Source organism: Typopeltis vanoorti, chromosome 15 (genome assembly GCF_054136105.1).
Source record: "Typopeltis vanoorti isolate ZY-2024b chromosome 15, IOZ_Tvanoo_1.0, whole genome shotgun sequence".
NCBI lineage: Eukaryota > Metazoa > Arthropoda > Arachnida > Uropygi > Thelyphonidae > Typopeltis > Typopeltis vanoorti.
In genome coordinates this window covers 59,811,881-59,833,689 of record NC_143563.1, presented here as the reverse complement: position 1 = coordinate 59,833,689, position 21,809 = coordinate 59,811,881, and the positions used below count along the sequence as shown (strand labels likewise).

The window sequence follows — 21,809 nt, the reverse complement described above, 5'->3', positions numbered from 1 at the left end:
GGGTAATTGCAACTCTGGGAGAGCGATAAATTAAAGGCCATGTGAGAAGTAATAATGGTAGGAGTTACACTATCTTATATTTTAGTATGAAAAAAGCTAAAGAATTATTACACATTAATATTTTGCAGACATGAAAGCAAGAAAAAAAAAGAAGAAAAATTTATTTATTTTATTACAAATTTATTACATTTTGTAAGAATTTCAAATGTAAATAAATACAAATAAATCCTGTATTGCCTTTTCATTTCTCAAAAGAAGAGATACTGATATTTTCATACAAGTATAATGAAATACTTATTAGGGTATTTTCAACTCATTCATAGCGGATATAACACAAATTGTGTTGTTTGGTACTTGTCCATGGGGCAAGCTGTGACAAATTCTCTCATACTTCTATTTTCATAACTGTCAGGCACATATGGAATATTTACATGTGTTTCTATTGAAACTAAAATTAACAATGTTGGAAGGGAAAAGACTTTTTGCTTTCCATTAATGTAATTCAACGATAATTCAGAGAAATTCTACAATTTTTTGTATTTTTAAATTTCTAGAATTGTGAATGAAGTTTTCATGAGTATTGTAAATGAATTTTCTACCAAAAACATCTTGAATCTGGCACATGTAAAAAATTTTATGCACCTGTCAACTGTACGGGTGTGAAACATAGCCCAAAATGAACATGCTAAGCAATTTTAACATTTAATTAACACTTTTTTTTTTTATTATTATTATACTGCCTATTATATAGCCTTGTGAGAACTTACATGTCAGCCTAGCAATTGAAAGCCTTTTAAAAGTTCAGTTCCAATCACTGAGCTTTTCTCAGCAAGTTTTATGAGTTAATTGATCTCAGTACAGGCAGCCAGAATTTTAATTTAGGAAACTTAGGTTTTAATCTTCAAACTTGAACAACCCAATTATAAACAATAATACCAGTTTAGAATTATGGACATAAAAATTTTAAATAGGATTTTTTTTTTTACCTGATAGAAAAAGAACTTGCACACACAAAACGAGCTGTTATTCACCACCATCACATTCCCCACCCCATAAATTTTAACTACAAATTAAATAAATGCTGTATATACTCTCTCATTTCTTTAATTTACAGTTCTAAGAGAACCGTATCAATTAATACCAGCTGACTAATGTTCATCCCTTGTTTCCTTTGATCTTTGTAATTAGGGATGACCAATTATAAAGTTGACTTATTGGTGAAGTTTTCAAAATTATTTAGGATTTCCATGAAACAAATTGAGTTTATTATGAATATTTCAGGTAAGTAATATTAATTCAAGCATTTTGAAATTTAAACATTATTTCATCAATTTCATATTTTTCTACTTCTTTCTTATATCATTACTGCTCAATGCATTTGTACTTTTTCGTGTGGTTTGTGTACTATTGTCGAGACAATATCTACCTGTTTCCTTTGTTCTATTTTTTTCTATTATACATCTCCTTAAACTTATTCACTGTTGAGGCACTACCAACCACTCCACTCATTCGCCACTCTCCAAGTAAAGAACCTAGAACAAGGGGTGACAACTACCAAGTGTCAACCCTTGTGTTTGCCCCCACGTATTGAAAAAAAAAAAAAAAAAAATGTGTCAATCTTAGGAGACCTCCACATAGGCTTTTTAAGGAATATGGAGAACTGACTACGGCTTCTGACCTAATGTCCTATCCTTCTTGTGGTGCACCCTGTTAGGTATCTACCTGGATGCTGAATGAAAGGATGGGCTGGCAATTTTGGATTTAACTGACCAAATTGTATTCATGAAGGTACAACATGACAGAATTTCATGCCAAATGGGGCATCACCCAGTTAAACAAGGTTCACGTTGTTCTGGTAGGGAACCAGTGCGAACAGCGAAAAGTCAGGTACTGGAACAAATCCTGAAACACACACCAACTCAGCATCACCAGAGTTCAAGATCGGTACTATCAACAAAAGAAGCCCGAATGGCAAAGAAATGAAGATATAAGTACAAGATCAATTTAATAGGGGTGACTGAAACACAAAAAAAAAGATAAAAACTGGTGAAATCTTTCTAAGCAATATATACAGGTAACCCTCATATAATGTGGTACTTATACAACACAGTTTCAATATAACGTGGTCTACAAATTGTAGTAACACTTTATATTTTCATATATTTTTCACCGTGTGACTTAAAAATCAAATTTTATCTTCGTTAAATTTGCGTCTGTTCGTATCGCACATATACATAGTAATAATTAGCAAATTTATATTAGGGGAAATAACCTTTCGCATGCATGTATGTCAATTGTTTACCGTATAAAGTGTCTATTGTTGAAAATTGTCTTCGTTTTCTGCCAGGAAAGCGCATTAAAAATCATAATTGTGTTAATCTCAAGCTGAGCACTTTATTTTCTAGTGAGTTACATACAATATGTAATGCTTTTTTTATGTAAAAAATTTATTTTTATAGTAATGGCCATTTAACCAATATGGTTAAAAACGAAATTAGTGAATTAAAAGATGGGGAAACAGATTTAAATGAAGAGGAACTGGTGCAATTAATATAGATGACATCAAACCAAATGGTAGGGAAAGTTCTGCTGAAGATTCTGATTGTGATGAATCCGTTCAAGTACTCAGTTTAAAGAAATTAGCAGAAGGATTGGACTTAGCAAGAAAGTTTGGAAGTTATTTTATAGATAATGATAACTCAGTCAATAATAAACAAGGTCTTATTACTGACTTTTGATAACTAAAACAGCCTTGATAAATACACAAACATTATTAAAAAAAAAATGAAAGAGTTTGAGAACAGGAACCAAACCGTGGAGATTCAGTGGCAAGCCCTGAAGAAAACACTGACTGATTCAGTCAGCATGTGGTGCGGTTGTTTGCAATGATAGAAAAATCCAATGAGGCAGTGAAGAAAAAGGAGAAAGCATATCAAAAGTTCCTGGCAAATAAGTCAGCTTGTGCTCTTAGAGAATACAGAAACAGATGTAAGAACGCTAAACACATTAAAACTAGATAAACAAAAGTCATTTGAAGATGCTGGCAAGAACATAGAAAATAAATATGAGGAAGGTGGCAAAATATTACGGAGGTGTAGAAAAAAGCTCAGAAATTGAGAAAAGAGTGCTGTAAAATTAGAGATGATACATGCAACATGAAAACTGGAGAAAAAGATATCTTTGATGTATGAAGCAATTACTTCAAATTGCTAAATGTTGAATTTTTTTTTTTTTTTTTTTTACCACAGTACAGTGGTAAAAAGAAAATTCAACAGGCATGCAATCAGGAATACGTATCGATACATACATGAAGTAGAAAAAGTCATCGAAAGTCTGAAATGCAGAAAGGCAGCAGGAAATATATGGAGGTATAAAAGTCTTGTAGTGGCTGCACTGCATAATTCAGAAGGCCTGGACAGAGGAATGAATTCCAGATGATTAGAGTAGAGCCCTCATAGTACTCATATACAAAAAGAGAAATGAAACAATATGAGAATAGAGGTATTTGCCTACTGAGTGTTCCTGTTAAGATTTATGCAAGTATACTTGAGAAACAATTGAGAAGGATTGTAGAAGGGAAGCTTGGTGAAGAACAAGCTGGATTCAGGTCAAATAGAGGCTGTCAGGATCAGATTTTAACTTTACGACATATAGTTGAGAAATCGTGGATGGAAATATAATAATGATCTGTATTTCAGTTTCGTAGACCTACAAAAGGCATACGACAAGGTGCCAAGAGAAAAGCTATTCAAAACGCTACAGTTATATGGTGAAGAAACGGGGCATTATATCAAGCAATACGTAGTCTTTGAGTTGTAAGTCAGCAGTTAGAATTGAATGAAGTACAGGAAGATGGTTTGATATTAAATCTGGTGTCAGACAAGGATGTACATTATCCCCTCTGTTATTTATTATCTATATGGATCACATTATGAACGAAAGTGGTATTAAATCTGATATAAGTTATACTTCTAAATAAATCCAGTACAAGTCTGCAAGATTCCCTCACTAAATTAAATAACTGTTGTAATCAATTTGGTTTGAAAATCAGCAATAACAAGACAATGTCAATGAAAATATGCAGAGGTATTGAAAATATCAACTGCATCATGAATGGAGAACCTACAGAACAAGAAAACATTTCAGATACAATTTTTAGTGAGGATAGTAAAAATATGGAAACAGACAACAGAATCAACAAAGCCAGTATGGTAGGAAGTTAACTAAATAAATTTATATGGAACTACCCCCCCCCCCCCAAGGGGTTCTGCCCTCCAGTGCCCAACCCCCCAAGTTCTGGACTGGTAGGCCGGTTCTCCTTGAATTCTGTGGACTTGACACTCAGTGTAGCCCCTAAGTTTCAAAAAACTTGACACAAAAACGTTACAAAAAAAAGCTTATCATTTTATATTATAGAGTAGATAAAAGAGAAATTAGTCAAAACATTAAATTACCTATATTCAAAACAGTATTCAAACCAATTTTAACTTATGGATCTGAAAGCTTGGTTAGAAATAAAACATTTGACCAAAGACATGAATCCTGAGAAAGATTAGGGGCATGAACAGATGGCATCAATGGCAATATCATATTAAAAATAAGGATATTAGGAAAGAACTTGACATCGTTAGCATTCAGGAATATGTTAGCAGAGCTAGTCTGAGGTAACTTAAACAGAATGTGAGAGGAAAGATTAACAAAACAAATGTTCTCTGCCAGGCTGGCAAGAAAAAAGACTCAGAGGAAGACCAAGATATAGGTGGATTGATACAGTAAAAAGTGCCTTAGAAGACAGAAATATAAGATCTGATAATGTTGGAGTCTTGACAGATAATTTGATTTGGAGGAAACTTGTTGATAGGAGGTTAGTAAAGATGTAAGTTCTTCATGTAGCACTATCATAATATCCTCTTCACCCATTGAGGGTACATGTTAGGAGTTTGATGATGAGAATCTTATAAAATCTCTGTAGTAACTTATACGTTTCTATGATATCCCCTTTCCTCTGCAACCCACAAATCTTCAATCTATCCTCATAGGGTACATTCTATAGACCTGTCACGAGCTTGATCACTTGTATTTGAATCTTCTCCACCTCCCAACCCATTAGAAAAGCAGGTAACCAAATCTGTGCACAGTAGTTAACATGTGACCAAATCATAGTCTTATAAGGAAGGATAATACTCTCCCTATATTTACTTGTCAATGTGTTCTTCAACATTCTCTAGTCCTCATGGGTTTGCTATTGCAAGTGTCTACTGTATTAAGTGAGCTCTCAGCTTATGATCTATGTTTCAAAAATGGGTCACGTATGAGTATAGTTGACTCCCCATAATAAACTAGAAAAGTCCCTAACAAAACTTCACAGGTACAATACTATGTTAAAAGAAATTCACTATAGAAAACTGTACACTATAACAAACTATTCCTGTGGTCCTTACACTTTTGCTATAGTGAGAGTTGACTATATTTATTCTCAAACTTTCAATTAATGGATTAATCTTTATACTTTATGTTATTTTTATTTGAATAATAATTTTAAATTATGGCAGTGAATACACAAACATTCAAGAATAAAAAAAGCTGTTTCTAAATTCCTAACATATCATAATACATGAGCAGCCTGCTTTCTTCATGTTTTAATATTAAATAATAACAACACTATTGAGGTAGATTTGTTCAATTTATTAGTTGACCCAATTACAGGAAGTGTTACCCATAGGACTAAATTCACAGTAGGAGACAAAAGATAAAAAAGTTGAAAATTCATGTTAAACTAAAAATCTGCCAGCAGAAACACTTCCTCATACACACACATACAAAGCTATTGCTTCTGATGAAGGTATTTCAGTCTTATAAATCATCCATAGGACAGTAAAATTTACTAAATTAGTAAAGCACACATTTACTTTCAGCATATCAAAATCTAGAGATGTGGAAGATGTTTGATATTGATCTACGCCATTCTCCTGAAATGAAGTGCACAGTCCAGACTTCATTGAAATAGTTTGTGTGCCTGTTACGTTAAAGAGATTTGGTACTAAATCATGCTAGTTGCTGTTATAGGCTTGAAACACAGTACAGGCCACAGAACAGTCAAATTCAGATCGTATTTCAGTCAGCAACAAGAGGGAGTAAAGACTCTTGCAGACCTGATCACAAGAACGGAAATAAAGTGCAGCAGTATAAATAAAAATCATCTAACATAAAGGATGCTATGTTACCCCAAGGGTCATGATTACAGGAAACTTGCTGAACACGTAAAAAGAATTCCACTCATAGAATGAAATTCAAATTTCTCTTCTTATCACCAGTCAAGACACTAATTTTTGCTATTCAGTTATCACCTTCATCAGATCCTTCTTCTTCTTCTGCTTCTTCTAGCCATGTTAGCCACTGATTCACCTAAAATGAACAGGAATTGAAAGAAAGTTCTGAAGTATATATATCAAAATACAGCACTAATTAATATACTGATAATTCCTAAAATAAAATTTTCATAAGTGTATACTAATATATATAAAAAAAAAAAAAACATATATATATATATATATATATATATATATATAAAGGAAAAAAAAAACATGCATATGCATCAGTGGCGGCTCGTACATAAGCATTGCGACACTGCAGCACCCCACGGAAAAAATTTTGTTTGTGTTTATAAATAATAGCAATGCTTACAACATTATATAAATGCAATACAACATGTTAAAGCTTATGTTTTGACATTGATTGAATAGTTAATAATTGGAATTGTCCGATTAACGCTTTAGATTACGAAACAAATGCGCTGCGATCTAATGCAGTGCTGGAATTATCACATTCGGCCAATTGCAGCTAGACTCGTCGATATTCATTTGCACTTCTCATTGCATGTTATACAAGTGATTCCGACACCGCTCGTTTGGGCAGGGTCTCTTACAGATAAACTGTATGCATGAGCATGTTATTTCTGCGAAATACAAAACTTTTATTATTGGTGTTTCTTTGTGGTGAGGGTGAAATATTTTTAATAAAGCAATTTTTTAATATGTAAATTTATTTATTTATTAATAAATTGGTTACTGATTAAGAAAAAATAATTTTTTTTATTTTGTATATGCAGCACCCTAACTTAAAATTTTCACCGGCTGCCACTGATATGCATACAATGGATTATTCCCTGCCACCACTTCCAGAATGCATATCAGAGCAGATATAATCCAACCTGAATGAATAAGTGTTTGGTAGTTATTTTCTAAATTAACATTCAATAGGCATTCTCTAACAATGAACTGATTTAATTCTTTTTTTAAATTGGGAAATACCTGAATAATACACCAACATTCACTGCTTAGAATGTGTCAAAGTATCAGAATCATAAAAATCAACTGAAAGACTTACCAGAGATGAGTTGTGCACAATATATAATAAACAAGGTTAGACAAAAGTCACACAACAAAAATATACTTGTCCATGAGCACCTTCAACCCCCATTTTTTAATGATATATATACATATATATAAACACCAGAACATGTTACTGATGGCTTCTTTTATGTGAAAGCATTTTAAAGGAATTTGTTCTTTGAATCATAGGACTGTATGATTACTTGTTTAGCATTGTAACATATATGCTGATTAACATTTTATACATATTATTTTAGGGGACTTGACAGACTGTAGTGTTGTACTAAAAGAATATGCAATTAACTAGTGTTTCACTTTTGTCCAAACTACATAAACATCAGTGTTAGAAACATCATTGAAAAGTATTGTAGCTAGGACAGGATTTGCAAACACACCATGTCAGCATAGCTGAAGTTGAGACAAAATAGGCAAGATTTTCTTCTTCCTAAGCTTTCATGAACCTTTAAGGTTCTTAGCTGTAGACTTCAAAGTTGCAACTGTCTCAAGGATAAGGTGGTTGACCTTATGCCTTCCGGTGTATACTATACATGTAGATGCGTGCGATCACAGGGTGGTTTGCCTGTTCTGGGGAATGAAAAACCAGAGTTTCCAGGTGGAAACCCCCATCTCCTTCTGAATGAGACCAGCTAACTCAGTCGAAAGAGACCAGATAAAATTTCCTCACATCATGGACGTGAATATAACCCAGGTCTTTACGACCAAAGGGCTTTGGTTGTAAAGACCCCTGTAGCTCAGTTGGTACAGACTGAGCTATAGAGGCTACAAAATAGGCAAGATACTTCTAAATAATAACTATTAGATGTTATAATCGGACAACAATGATCTTAATACGAAAGGACTAGAAATTGTTTAATATAGTTACAATCCCCCCCCCCCCCTCACCAGAGGTCAAGCTAAGATAAATAATTAACAAACAGATAGTTTGTATACTGTACATGTATGTTTCCTGATGATGAACTCAATACAGAGGATGAAATGTCGATTGTTATTTGCTTAATGTTAAGTAAAGTAATTATTCTAACGTGTTATATCTCCATAAATTCTTCCCTATGAATGCAGACCACCATGTAACCTTAAAAGAAAGAATAATAATCAGGGAAAAGAAGCAGTAACATAGCATAGCATTCAACATTAAGATTCAGTAAAGCTTCTTGCATGCTAGACAATTTCAAAGAAAGCAATATAGGCAAACTTCAAAATGAGAAACTTGTAGTTGTAGAAGGTTGTAGTAAGGAAAACGCAGAATTTTTCATTTTTTGTTAGTCATTAGAGAAGTCGTTATTTAAGTGCAGGATAAAAATAAATAGGGGTGCTTAAGGGTCAAAGCTGTATAACTGAGAGGAGACCTCCATATAGCCTTTAAAGGAATGCAGAGAACCGACCAGGGCTTCTGACCTAATGTCCAATCCTCACCTTCTCGTGGTGCACCCTGTTGGGTATCTACTTGGATACTGAACGAACGAGGATGGGCTGGCAATTTGGGATTTAGCCGACCAAATTGTATTCTTATTGGATTAAACCAATATAGCAAATGATGGTACAACACGACAAAATTTCATGCCGGTTAAACAAGCCCCCCCGTCGTTTTTGCCAGGGAACAAGGGCGAACAGCGAAAAGTCAGCTATTGGAACAAATCTGAAAGCACACCAAAACTCAACATCACCAGAGTTAAAGATTGGTACTATCAACATAAGAAGCCTGAATGGCAAAGAAATGGAGCTAACTGAGGAATTAGATAAGTACCAGATCGACATAATAGGGGTGACTGAAACAAAAAAGACCAAAACTGGTGAGCTCTTTCTGAGCAATAAATACAAAATGTTATATTCAGGCAATGACAATCAAGGAAAAGAAGGAGTAGCCATAGTATTCAACACAAAATACGAGGCTAATCTTCTTGAATGGCAGTCAGTCTCAAGTAGAGTGATGTGAGCAAATATGAGAATGGGGAACTGGACAATGAGACTTATTTGTGCCTATGGTCCCACAGAAGGCTAGAAGTGGGGAAATTTTTTGAGGCGTTAGAAAAAGCCACTGACAATGAAAAATTGGTCCTTGTTGGGGATCTAAATAGCAGAGTAGGAATTGATTGTGAGATATACAAAAATATTTTGTTAAAATTTGGAGAAAAGAGCAAATTAATAATGGCAAATATCTGTTGGATTTCTGCTCAGGACATTGACTGGTTATTACTAACACCATGTTCCAACATAAAAATGTGCACAAATTCACATGGAGAGAAGAGGCTAGGAATAAGAAAAGTCTCATTGACTATGTTATTGTTGATAGTGATGTTTTCTCCCTGGTGCAGGACACCAGAGGTAGAGGATTTGAAATTGGAAGTGATCACTATTTAGTCTTGAGCAGGATAAAATTGAATTTCATATTGAAAAGCATAACATGTAAGAAAGTTTTTAAGCGAATAAAAGTTGAGCAGCTCTCAGATGTGAACTGTAGACTAAAATACACAAAGATTATTGAAGAAAAAATGAAAGAGTTTGAGATTCAGTGGCAAACTCTGAAGAAAACATTGATTGATTCTGCTAGAGAGGCATGTGGTGAGGTTGTCTGTAAGGATAAAAAAAATCAGAACTCCCTGGTGGACACAGGAAGTTAAAGAGGCAGTGAAGGAAAAGAAGAAAGCCTATCAAAAGTTCCTGTCAAATAAGTCAGCTTGTGCTCTTAGAGAACATAGAGACAAATGCAAGAATGCTAAACTCTGTGTAAAACTAGCTAAACAAAAGTCATGGGAGGACTTTGGCAAGAATATAGAAAATAAATATCAAGAAGGTGGCAAAACATTCTGGAGGTTGTTGAAGAAGCTTAGGAATGGAGGAAAGTGTGCTGTAAAAGGAGTTAGAGATGATAAAGGTGACATGAAAATGGGAGAAAAAGATATCCTTGAAGTATGGAGTAATTACTTTGAAAAACTGCTAAATGAAACAAGCAGTGATGACTGCACAGTGGTAAAAAACACTGACCAGGCATGCAGTCAGGAATACATATCCATACTTGAAGTAGAAAAAGCCATCAAAGGCTTGAAATGTGGAAAGGCAGCAGGAGTAGATGATATTCGACCAGAAATGCTGAAGTATGGTGGTATAAAAGTCTTACAGTGGCTGCACTGCATAGTTCAGAAAGCCTGGACAGAGGGACGAATTCCCGATGATTGGAGTAGAGCTCTCATAGTACCCATATATAAAAAGGGAAATAAAACTGCATGTGAGAATTACAGAGGTATACTTACTGAGTGTTCCTGGCAAGATTTATGCAAGTATACTTGAGAAACAGTTGAGAAGAATTGTGGAAGAAAAGCTTGGTGAAGAACAAACTGGATTCAGGCAAAATAGAGGCTGTCAGGATCAGATCTTCACTTTACGACAAATAGTTGAGAAAGTATGGAAATATAACAAAGATCTGTATTTAAGTTTTGTTGATTTGGAAAAGGCATATGACAAGGTGCCAAGAGAGAAGCTATTCAATACGCTGCAGTTAAATGGTGTCAATGGGACATTATATCAAGCAATACTTATCTTTATTTGAGTTGTAAGTCAGCAGTTAGAATTGAAGGAAGTACAGGAAGATATTTTAATGTGAAATCTGATGTGAGACAAGGATGTACATTATCCCCTCTGTTATTCATTATCTATATGGATCACATTATGAAGGAAAGTGGACACCTTCACCACATTCCAGGAAGAATGTGGTGAAGGTGTCCTGCAGGGTTAGAAAAACCAGAACAATTCGGTTGGATTCAAGAAGTTAAAGAGATAGTTCATGAATACTGAAATCATATTGAAGTCAGTCAATACATTTTCTTCTTCTTGTTTGATCTCCTCATGTCTGAGGACTGAGTCATATATCAGTCAGCACATTCCTTTAAAGAATACAAAGAAAATGCAAGGCAGCCAAAATTATGTTGGAAAATTATAAATATAAAATTAGCTCAAGTCATGAGAAGATACTGGAAGAAAAAAACAGAAGAAAAATACAGGGTGGCCATAAAATAACTTTCCCTCTTTGGAGGCATCTGTAGCTAAAACCAATAAACAGAATGAGACCAAATTTTATATCGAGACTTGAAGGCAGAAATATCAACTGCATTCACAATGCAGTTGATATTTTCAATGTTTCTGCCTATTTTCATTGTCTCTGTCTTGTTATTGCTGATTTTCATATCAAATTTATTACAACAGTTATTCAATTTAGTCACGGAATCTTGCAGACTTGTACTGGATTTATTTAGAAGTATAACATCATCTGCATAAAGTAAAGAGCTGCGATTAACATCTCCAATTTTGATAGCACTTTCCTTCATAATGTGATCCATATGGATATGAATAACAGATGGGAAAATGTACATCCTTGTCTAGGCTTGTTCTTCACCAATTATTAACATCAAACCATCTTCTTGTACTTACTTGAAATCTAACTGCTAACTTAGAACTCATAGTTTGACTAAGTATTGCTGACACAATGCTCCATTGACATCATATAACTGTAGCATTTTGAATAGCTTTTCTCTTGGCACCTTGTCATATGCCTTTTGCTGGTTTAAAAAAACTTATATACCGATCTTTGTTATATTCCCATTATTTCTCAACTATTTGTCTTAAAGTGAAAATATGATCCTGATAGCCTCGCCTCTATGTGGCCTGAATTCAGCTTGTTCTTCACCAAGCATCCCTTCCACAATCCTTCTTAATTGTTTCTCAAGTATACTTGCATAAATCTTAACACAAACATTCAGTATGGAAATACCTCTATGTACTATGAGAGCTCTACTCCAATCATCTGGAATTCGTCCCTCTGTCCAGGCCTTCTGAACTATGCAGTGCAACCACTATATGACTTTTATACCTCCATACTTGAGCATTTCTGGTCGAATATCATCTAATCCTGCTGCTTTTCTACATTTTAGACTTTTGATGGCTTTTTCTACTTCATGTATGGATATGTATTCCTGATTGTATGATTGTTGAATTTTTTTTTACTACTGTACTGTCACTGCTTGTTTCATTTAACAATTTTTTGAATTCATTCCTTCATACATCAAGGATATCTTTTTCTCCCGTTTTCATGTTGCCTTTATCATCTCTAATTCCTTTTACAGCACTCTTTCCTCCATTTCTGAGCCTTTAGAATATTTTGCCAACTTGTTGATATTTCTTTTCTATGTTCTTACCAAAGTCTTCCCATGACTTTTGTTTAGCAAGTTTTCAGTGTTCAGCTTTCTTACATTTGTCATCTCTGTATTCTCTAAAAGCACAAGCTGATTTATTTGCCAGGAACTTTTGATATGCTTTCGTCTTTTCCTTCACTGCCTCTTTAACTTCCTGTGTCCACCATGGAGTTCTAATTTTTCTATCCTTGTAGACAACCTCACCACATGCCCCTCTAATTGAATCAATCAGTGTTTTCTTTAGAACTTTCTATTGAATCTCCAAGGTTTGGTTCCTGTTCTCACTTTTTCATTTTTCCTTGAATAATGTTTGTGTATTTCAGTCTACAGTTCACATCTGAGAGCTGCTCAACTTTTTTTTGCTTTAAAACTTTCTTACATATTCTTCTTTTCAATATGAAATTCAATTTCATCCTGCTCAAGACTTAACAATGATAACTTCCAATTTCAAATCCTCTGTACACTCTAGTGTCCTGCGCCAGTGAGAAAACGTCACCATCAACAATAACATAATCAATGAGACTTTTCTTATTCCTTGCCTCTTCTCTCCTCCATGTGAATTTGTGCACATTTTTATGTTGGAACATTGTGTTAGTAATAACCAGTCCATGTCCTGAGTAACAGGTATTTGTGCCATTTTTATTAGCTTCCTCTTTTCTCAAAATTTTTCCAAAATATTTTTGCATGTGTGACAATCATTTCCTACTCTGTTATTTAGAACCCCAACAAGAACCTACTTGAATTTCATGGTGAAAAGAAGAACATGCAAGAAAGTTTTAAAGAGAATAAAAGCTGAGCAACTCTCAGATGTGAACTGTCCACCTCTCTCTCTCTCACTTATCTCTTTGTGCAATATCTCCCAGTCCATCTTACAATCCCATTTTCATCTCTCTCCCTATTCTTTAATAACCAAATCCTCAGATTACTGATTCATTTCCAATTCACTAAATGCCTCATATTTGTACCTGTCCTGATGACACACTGAATCAATCAAGCAACCAAATCTTATACACTCTATGCAACTCTCAAATTCATCCTACATTTGCTAACACAAGATAGCACAATGATAACCTTTCTCACCACACTCTTCTTAATAATCCTTTGATATCTGCATTTGCTTGTCCAACCGAATCTTATGTTTTCTATAATACCACTACCTCACCTGCTCATTTATTCCTAACATCAAAAGCATCAATCCCATTATACATCCTTCCATGAGAGTGTATATGGAAATCATACAATGTACTCTCTTTTGTCACACCTCTAGAATAGTATCACCACATACTGTAGGCCGTGCGGTTAGCCTAGTGGCTTTGCGCTTCGCAACCATATGCCTGGGGAAGGAGTGTCCTGGGTTAGATTCCCGTCGTCGACATGAAGAGCTTAAGGATCTTTCTCAGCCATTGCCAAGTTAGCCGGTCTTGGGCGTGGACAGCAGTCCCCCCCCAGTTTACCTGGGGTTTTTCATCCCACAAGCAGGCAAACTGGCCTCCTGGACACACACACAGATCTACAGCCATAAATACTTAACCCCCATGAGGGGGGGCTCAACGCGTCCCAAATAGGGATGGGGAGAAAAGGAAGGAAACTCCATATGAATAAATAAATAAACCACATACTCTCGCTCTTGAAATGTTTGTTATTTCATCTTGGATATCTTTTACTTTATTCTTTTGTACCCTTCCATTTGTGCTTAAAGAGATTGTTTTTTTTTTTTTTTGTTTTTTTTTGTGCTGAATTCATTTAATCATCCTTAACTCTTTCAAATGATTTTTCCCAGTTACACTAAATTCAGTTGCCCACCATCCACAAATTTTGTTATTTGGTTTCCAAGGTCTGATTTTTGTTTTCAAATGCCCACTTTTACATCCTAAATTACTCTGAAGACATCACTATTAACAATAACATCAATAAGGATTTCCTTATTTCTTTTGAGCTTCTTCATGACAATTAATGTACATTTTTATATTGAAACATGGTGTATTTTAACTATATCCTGAACAAAAATTCAATAAATGTCACTGTTATTAGATGGGCTCTATTCTAGATTTTCTGAAATGTTTCTGCATGTAAAATCCATTTATTTCTCGCCTATTCAGGTCTCCTAAAAGAAACCACCTTATAATATCATTTAGAATGATATCATGCATATCATAATTCTGCTGCTGGTTTTTCCAATTTTCCATTGACTTCTAGTGATAGTGCCTATTTTTAATTCTGTTATGTATGAGGTGTTACAGGTTACAGTGGCTGACTTTTTATGCCAATGTCCCATTAAGTGCAACATTACATTACTTGTACCATTATGTGTGTGTGTGTGTGTGTGTGGTTTAAGCCAATATACAATGCTATACCCCCCCCTCTCCCTTTCAAGTCCAAAATTGATAACCAATTTAATATCCAGATGGATATCTAGTAAGAGGGCACAACAAAAAAGGCAAGGAGTGGATATTTTGGGCAGGAAGCATCAGTTCATACCTGTAAGAAATACTGCATTTCTTAAAAAATTTATTGCCGTGTATCACATGTTTAGAAATTTTCAAATCTAGAGAATATTCATCTAAGCATAATAAAATTGAATTAGAATATATGCTAATTCAATATGCAGATTTCACGTTAAATGTATCATTACATGTTTAAATTAACAACTTATTGACAAATAACAATCAACTATGGAATTTTTTTAAAGTCAGTTGGCATAATAATAATAATAAAAGCAATTAGAAATTGTCACTTTTGAAAGGCTGGAAGCATGCTGTATATTTCATTCATATCAATTTTACAAAGATTATCTATATTATTTAACATTAGTAAAAGCCTGTAAATGACATTTCAGATAAAATTAAATTTCTTTGCATTTACAAAATTTTGGCTTCATTTTTCAAATACGAGTTTATTCATAAGTTAGCCTGAGAAAGATAAATAATCTCAGAACAATAAAAGTAAATAATATATATCAATTCACATTGAACATATAAACCTGCAGACATATAACTCTCGATAAAATCTTTTCATTATTCAGATTGACAACTAAAATAAGCTACCTAAAATGTGAAAACTAACTTCTTTATGTGTATTTCAGCAATTGCTCAGAGTACTAACATTATTTTACTCTACCCACTCCCCCAACATACATCAATGAAGATTTTTTTTTCATTTAAGAACAGCACAGATTAAATTTTCAAACATTATATGCTACCTGTTTATATTCATTACATAACTAAATAATATACTTACTTGAAAAAGAGCTTTACCCTTTCCAGGATATTCATCATTGACATCCTCTTTCCATTTTAGGAAGGCTTCCTCCTCAATAATCTCCAAATCATACAAAAGAACAAACCATCGAAGGAGCATTCCTAATACATTAACATTAGTAAAAGCCTTCATATAATATAATATGGAGTTAAGAAATAATCTGGTATACAATACATAAATGGAAATACATGCCTTATATGAAGGCTATTAAATGCAATTCACAATGAAAATAAATCATGTGAAGTTGTACATAATTTATTTTTCATAAATATTCATATTTATAAAATTAATTTGTAGTGCTGTAATTAACATGTCTGGTGAATGTTGGTTAGATAACTGTTAATAACTATGTGCTACCAGAAAATAAATGGTTTCCAGTGTCAGACTTGACAAAATATTCTTTACATGGTCATACCAAATTTTCTAGTGCAAATGAAATCTCTACTCAGATAAAAATTATATTTTAGATATTTATATACCGCTGGTCCATTTCTGATTTATTATAGACTAATTTATATTTCTTGAATAATATAAAAAGTTGACAGAATGACCACCATCCAACTGTGCGGTTTGCACTGTGTGCATTAAAAGTTAGTAAATTGCTTGTAAATTTTTTCTTTCCAAGTGAAGTAACTGGACGTAATAACAAATTTGAATAATTCAACAATATCAGACGGAAATTTTTGAGTTAACAAGTCTACCATTTCCTTATGGGGAATGTTAGTGAAGAGGGAGACAATGTCGAAGCTAATTAGTATGTCAGTTTCCAATAGTTGAATGGCTTTTATTTTTGTGTGAAACCTTGTGGAATTTTTAATCAATGAGGCTGAGTGGCCTATGTGAAGACGGAGAAGGTTAGATAAAAATCTTGGTAATTTGTATGTCGGGCTGCTAATAGAATCCATGACGGATCTGAGTGGAACGTCATTCTTATGAAGCTTAGGTAAGCTGTATATTCTATGTCTAGCATGGTATGTCCTGGTTTTTTTTTTTATTATTGTTTCTTCATCTAAGGAAGTGGTTTTATCAAGTAACTTGTTCAGTTTCTTGAACTGACTTTTTGTAGGATCATAATCAAGTTTGGCATATGTATTTCGATCTCTGAGTAGTAAATTCATTTTTTGGTCATATGAATTGGTATCTAGAACAACAATGGTATTTCCCTTGTCAGCTCTGGTGGTGATTATGTTTTTATTATGTTTTAAGGAGGTAAGAGCTTTCGATTCTGATGGTGGGATATTTAAGTCCGAAGGTTTTGGCATCTTAGTTTATTTTGACTATTTCAAAACGAAGTCTGTTGGCTTCAATACTAGAAAGATGGCCAATGTTTCTTTCAATGTTGTGTATAAAATCTAAATATGGAAAGCATTTAGGTGAAATGTCAAACTTGTGACCTCTTGCTAGAATATTTAATTCATCTTCTGTTAGTGGATGGTTAGATAAGTTGACAACTCATTTTTCGGTTGGTAATTTGGTATTTTTCTTAGATCGATTTAACAATTAGATATTATACTTCACAAGCAAGAGGAAGGAACAGCAATGGGGGTCTCCCTTATCGCCAAACTTAGTAAACCTGTTTCTAGAATACCTTGAAGAAAAGATTTTCACGTTTAAACTGAAACCAAAAATTTGGCTACGATATGTCACCGACATCTTTGCTATCTGGGGTCATTCCGAACAAGAATTACACCTGTTTCTAGATAAAATTAACCGTCTTCATCCTCGTATCAAATTTACACTAGAAAAAGAATCTCCACAGGGTATTTCCTTTCTAGATTTACACATCCAAAGAACAGAAGATGGTTCCATCTCCACTTCTGTCTATCGCAAACCAACATTTTCAGTTCGCTACATTCACAATTCTTCTGCTCATCATTAAATCATTAGTAACCAGTGTACACAGATTCTGCTCCTCTGAAGAATCTCTAAACCAAGAATTGGAAGTAATCAAAAATACAGCCATACTAAATGGATACAATCTTAAAACAACTCAAAACTCATCAGTCACTTCCCCACACATCAACCTAGACAAGAAAAAGCCCACAGGATTCCTATACCTTATGTCAAAGGCAACATATCCGAACATCTTTCAAAAATTATGAAGAAATACAAACTTGCTACTACCTACAAACTCATCAACCAGATCTATAACTTGTTACCTTCTCCTAAAGATAAACTCTCATCTTTGATACTACTTGGCGTGTACGAGGTTCCATGCTCCTGTAAATTGTCTTACTATGGACAGACAGATCTGTTCAGAAATGCATTTCGGAACATCATATGACCATATCTGTCTTATCAAACAGCAGAAATCAGGCCTCGCTCAACACGGTGTTGAAAACCCAAGCCATGGATCCATTGGGAAAAGTCTAAACTTTTACACAGATCTTTATATAAACATGAATGTTTATATAAAGAAAGTGCTGAAGCCCTACTTCACAGACCAAATCTAAAATGTAATAACGTTCTTGCTATTCCTGAAGCATTGGAAATTGTCATACAAAATTGTGTTAAATAATTTCTTTATATATGTTATCTTATTTTAATGTAATCCCCCCCCCTCCAGTTATATTTTAATTTAATTCTATAACACACTACTGCACGCATATTGGGATTCCATTGAAATCATGCACCCTAACTGTATGTTATTCTTAGTATTGCTTGAATTAACTGTACTGATGACGTCCTAGGATACTTAGGATGAAATATTTACTTATTAAATTTATTACTGTGGTTATTACGTGTGTTTGTTTAGTCATGAATTCTCCACAGGTTTCATTGTATAATAAATACATGTTTAATTGTGTGAGTCACAAGTTATGATGGATATACAGGTTATATCATTACTACGGTTCTTCTTATTATTATTAAGAGAGATCGCCAGGGAGTCATGGAATCATTGAGGAAGATCACATATTATACACACCAGCTATCATACTTATTCTTAAATTCATTAACAATGCTTGCACATGCAAGATCCAGTGACAATCTATTTCAACCATGCATCACTTTATGAGAGAAAAATCTAGCCCTCCTCCATTTTTTTTAGCGGCATTCATTCTCAGCTTCCCCACCTTTCATAAAATAAAAAATTCCACCAATATTATACGATCCCTTCAGAAGTTTGGAAGTCTCAATTATATCACCACTCTTTCTCCTGTTTCCTAGTGTCTGAAGGCTACAAATTTCAAATCTATCTTTATAATCAGTATTCTACAATCCTGATATAATTTTTAACACTCTCCTTTGCACTCTCTCCACTTATCAGAATCACAACAGAAACCAGGAGACCAGACCTGCATGCAATAGTCCCAAGTGAAAATGACTTCCTTATCTTTACATGGGAAAGTTCATCAGCATTGCAAATATCTTCTGAGTTGTTTTTGCAATCTTTGCCACATGGCACCTGAACTTCAAACTTGCTATCTACTAACACTTCAAGATCCCTAGCCTGATCAGTTTCTTCTAACATAAACCAACTAATATGTGACACTGGATATCTAATCACGTCAAAGTGCAAGACTTCACATTTACTGACATCCATTTTCCCATGCTCACAATTCCAGCCTATTCAAATCATTCGGCAAGTACAGCATATCAGCACCATTTCTGATTACCCTACCTATCTTTGCATCATTAGCAAATAACTGTATGTTGCTTGTCAAATCCTTCCCAATATCATTAATGTACAGATTAAATAAGAGTGGACCAAGCGCTGATCCTTGTGGTATACCAGTAGTTACCTTAAATCTTACAGACTCACACCTCCCGTATACCACTTTTTGATCTCTCTCAGTCAGCTATCCTCTTATCCATGCTAATATTTTATAATCCAAACCTATATTCTCCAATTTATGCAACAGACTTCCATGCTGTATTCTGTCAAAAGCCTTAGCAAAATCCAAAAGTATCATGGTGTATCCATTCCCCTTGTCTAGCTCAATGGTAACATTATTATAGAATGTGAGCAAGTTGCTAAAACATTGTCTTCTCTTAGTAGACCAATGCTGTTTTTGCAAAGTAGAGACTGCCAATCGATTTCTGAATGCGAGCCCTAATCAATTTTTCCAAAAATCTTCACCACCACTCCTGAGATATACTGATTGGTTGATATTTGTATACATCGGTCTTTGCATCACCCTTCTGCAATGGGATTACCATACATTCTTTCCATTCTGAGAATGGCTTGGTCAAAGGAATAGCCAGTTCAGCTGAACACTCTTTTAGCATCCATGCTGATATCCAACCAGTCGCTTTGCTGAATTCTTATTTGGTTTGTGCAAAAGCTCTAGTATCTCTACCGAATCTGTCACCCTCATGGCACATACATTCAGAAGCATTATTCTTTCTTTTATTTGCAGCATATTGACAGAATTCTTGTGGGTTGTTTTTAGCTTGCAGAGCCAGTTTCTTTTCATACTCAAACTTAGCTTTCTGTACAACAGTTATGATTCTTCTAGTCCGCTGATTATAATTTTCAAAATGGACATCATTCTTATGCACACAGTATTCCTTCCACATTATCCTTTTCTTCCGAATCTCTTGTTTAATAAGATTACACATCCATTTGACTCTTATCCTATTTATTCTTCAAATTCACGGGACACATTCTGTAACTGCATCATATTTTGAAATACTTCCCATCCAGCAACTGATACCATTCTGCTGAACTCAATATACTCCTCAGTTGGTCCTAATTTCATGCTTTGTAGTTCAACATGTAACCTTTTCTGAATGGAAAATTCATAACCGTAGCCACTTCCCAAGTGAGTATCATTGCCACCTGCTAGAGGTAGAATAGCTACATCTTTAACTGAAACACCCTCTGACACTATAATCAAATCTAAAACTCTTTGACCTCGAGTTCCTTCTGTCACATTCTGCTTGAGTAAGTTGTCTCACAACAGCTCAATAAATTCAGTTTCATTCTTCTCGTGAGATTTAAATGCTATCCTATCAATATTTCGATAATTAAAGTCTCCAATTATGATTACTCTTCTTGTGCCCATCGTCTCTGTTTGGTGATGCATTTCATCAATAGCAACTGATCCACCAGGTCTGTAACAACACCACACTATGTATTTGATCTCGTTAGGTTCCATTTACCAAACTTTGCACGAGACTTTAGGTAGCTGTGGCCAAGCATATCCAACAGTTGCCAGATGGGCGGCCAATTTTAAAATTGGGCATCATGAGACAACAGATGTCCCCAGGGTAGGAAGATCTTCTACAGTGATCACACCTGAAAACAACGATGCAGTGCATGCCATTTGACTCCTACCATATTTATTCTTTTATGCAACAGTCTATCATTTATTTATTCTTTTATGCAAATTACCTATCAACAAGGATCATGTGCATACTGCCCATGATCCTTGTTGATAGATGAATACCAACCAAAAACATTGTAAAGATTCTGGGGATATCCACGTTCAGGTCAAATGCTGGTTATTGGGATCAGATTTTTGTCTTAGACTGATATTTAACAAATCATGGAAAGGAATCTGTATTTAAATTTTGTAGAGCTGAAAAGGCACATGATAAAGTACCAAGAGAAAAACTGTTCAAAGGTAACAAGAGACTCAAAGCGCAGATTGCCAACAGATACAAATCATTAATTGAGCAAAGTTTACCCTTTTAAAGCACTTAACATGTGTGCTTGTGTGTGTGACTTGATTCATTTTTTCATTATGTAGATAGTCCAGATAAACATCTGTTTTGCGAACTGAACAAATGTCTTTTATGTAAGTTATATATGATTCACGTTTCAAACTAAAACCAATCTATTTGCACCATTTCAACTTTTAGAACATGATCATCATTCAGTATCATATTTTGTGAAACGTTGAAAAAAAAAACTTTAAATTTCAATATGCAATGTCACAATTTTACATTGCAATGTTACAGTTTTACGTTGCAATGTTAACTTTAACAATAGTACACATAAATTATGGTG

General features: G+C 34.3%; 1 protein-coding gene across 2 annotated transcripts in view; it reads right to left on the bottom strand.

Annotated features, from left to right (window-relative positions):
* Positions 1 to 5,664: 5,664 nt before the first annotated feature.
* The window catches only part of NAT1 (N-acetyltransferase 1), a 297,904-nt gene continuing 281,759 nt past the window's right edge, over positions 5,665 to 21,809 (bottom strand). For both annotated transcript variants that reach the window (XM_090404548.1, XM_090404546.1), the window contains 2 exons: positions 15,833 to 15,954; positions 5,665 to 6,405 (listed from right to left, as the gene is read on the bottom strand). In XM_090404548.1, the coding sequence (XP_090260674.1) occupies positions 6,337 to 6,405; positions 15,833 to 15,954 (191 nt within the window). In that variant the 3' untranslated portion in view covers positions 5,665 to 6,336. The remainder of the gene's footprint in view (positions 6,406 to 15,832; positions 15,955 to 21,809) is intronic.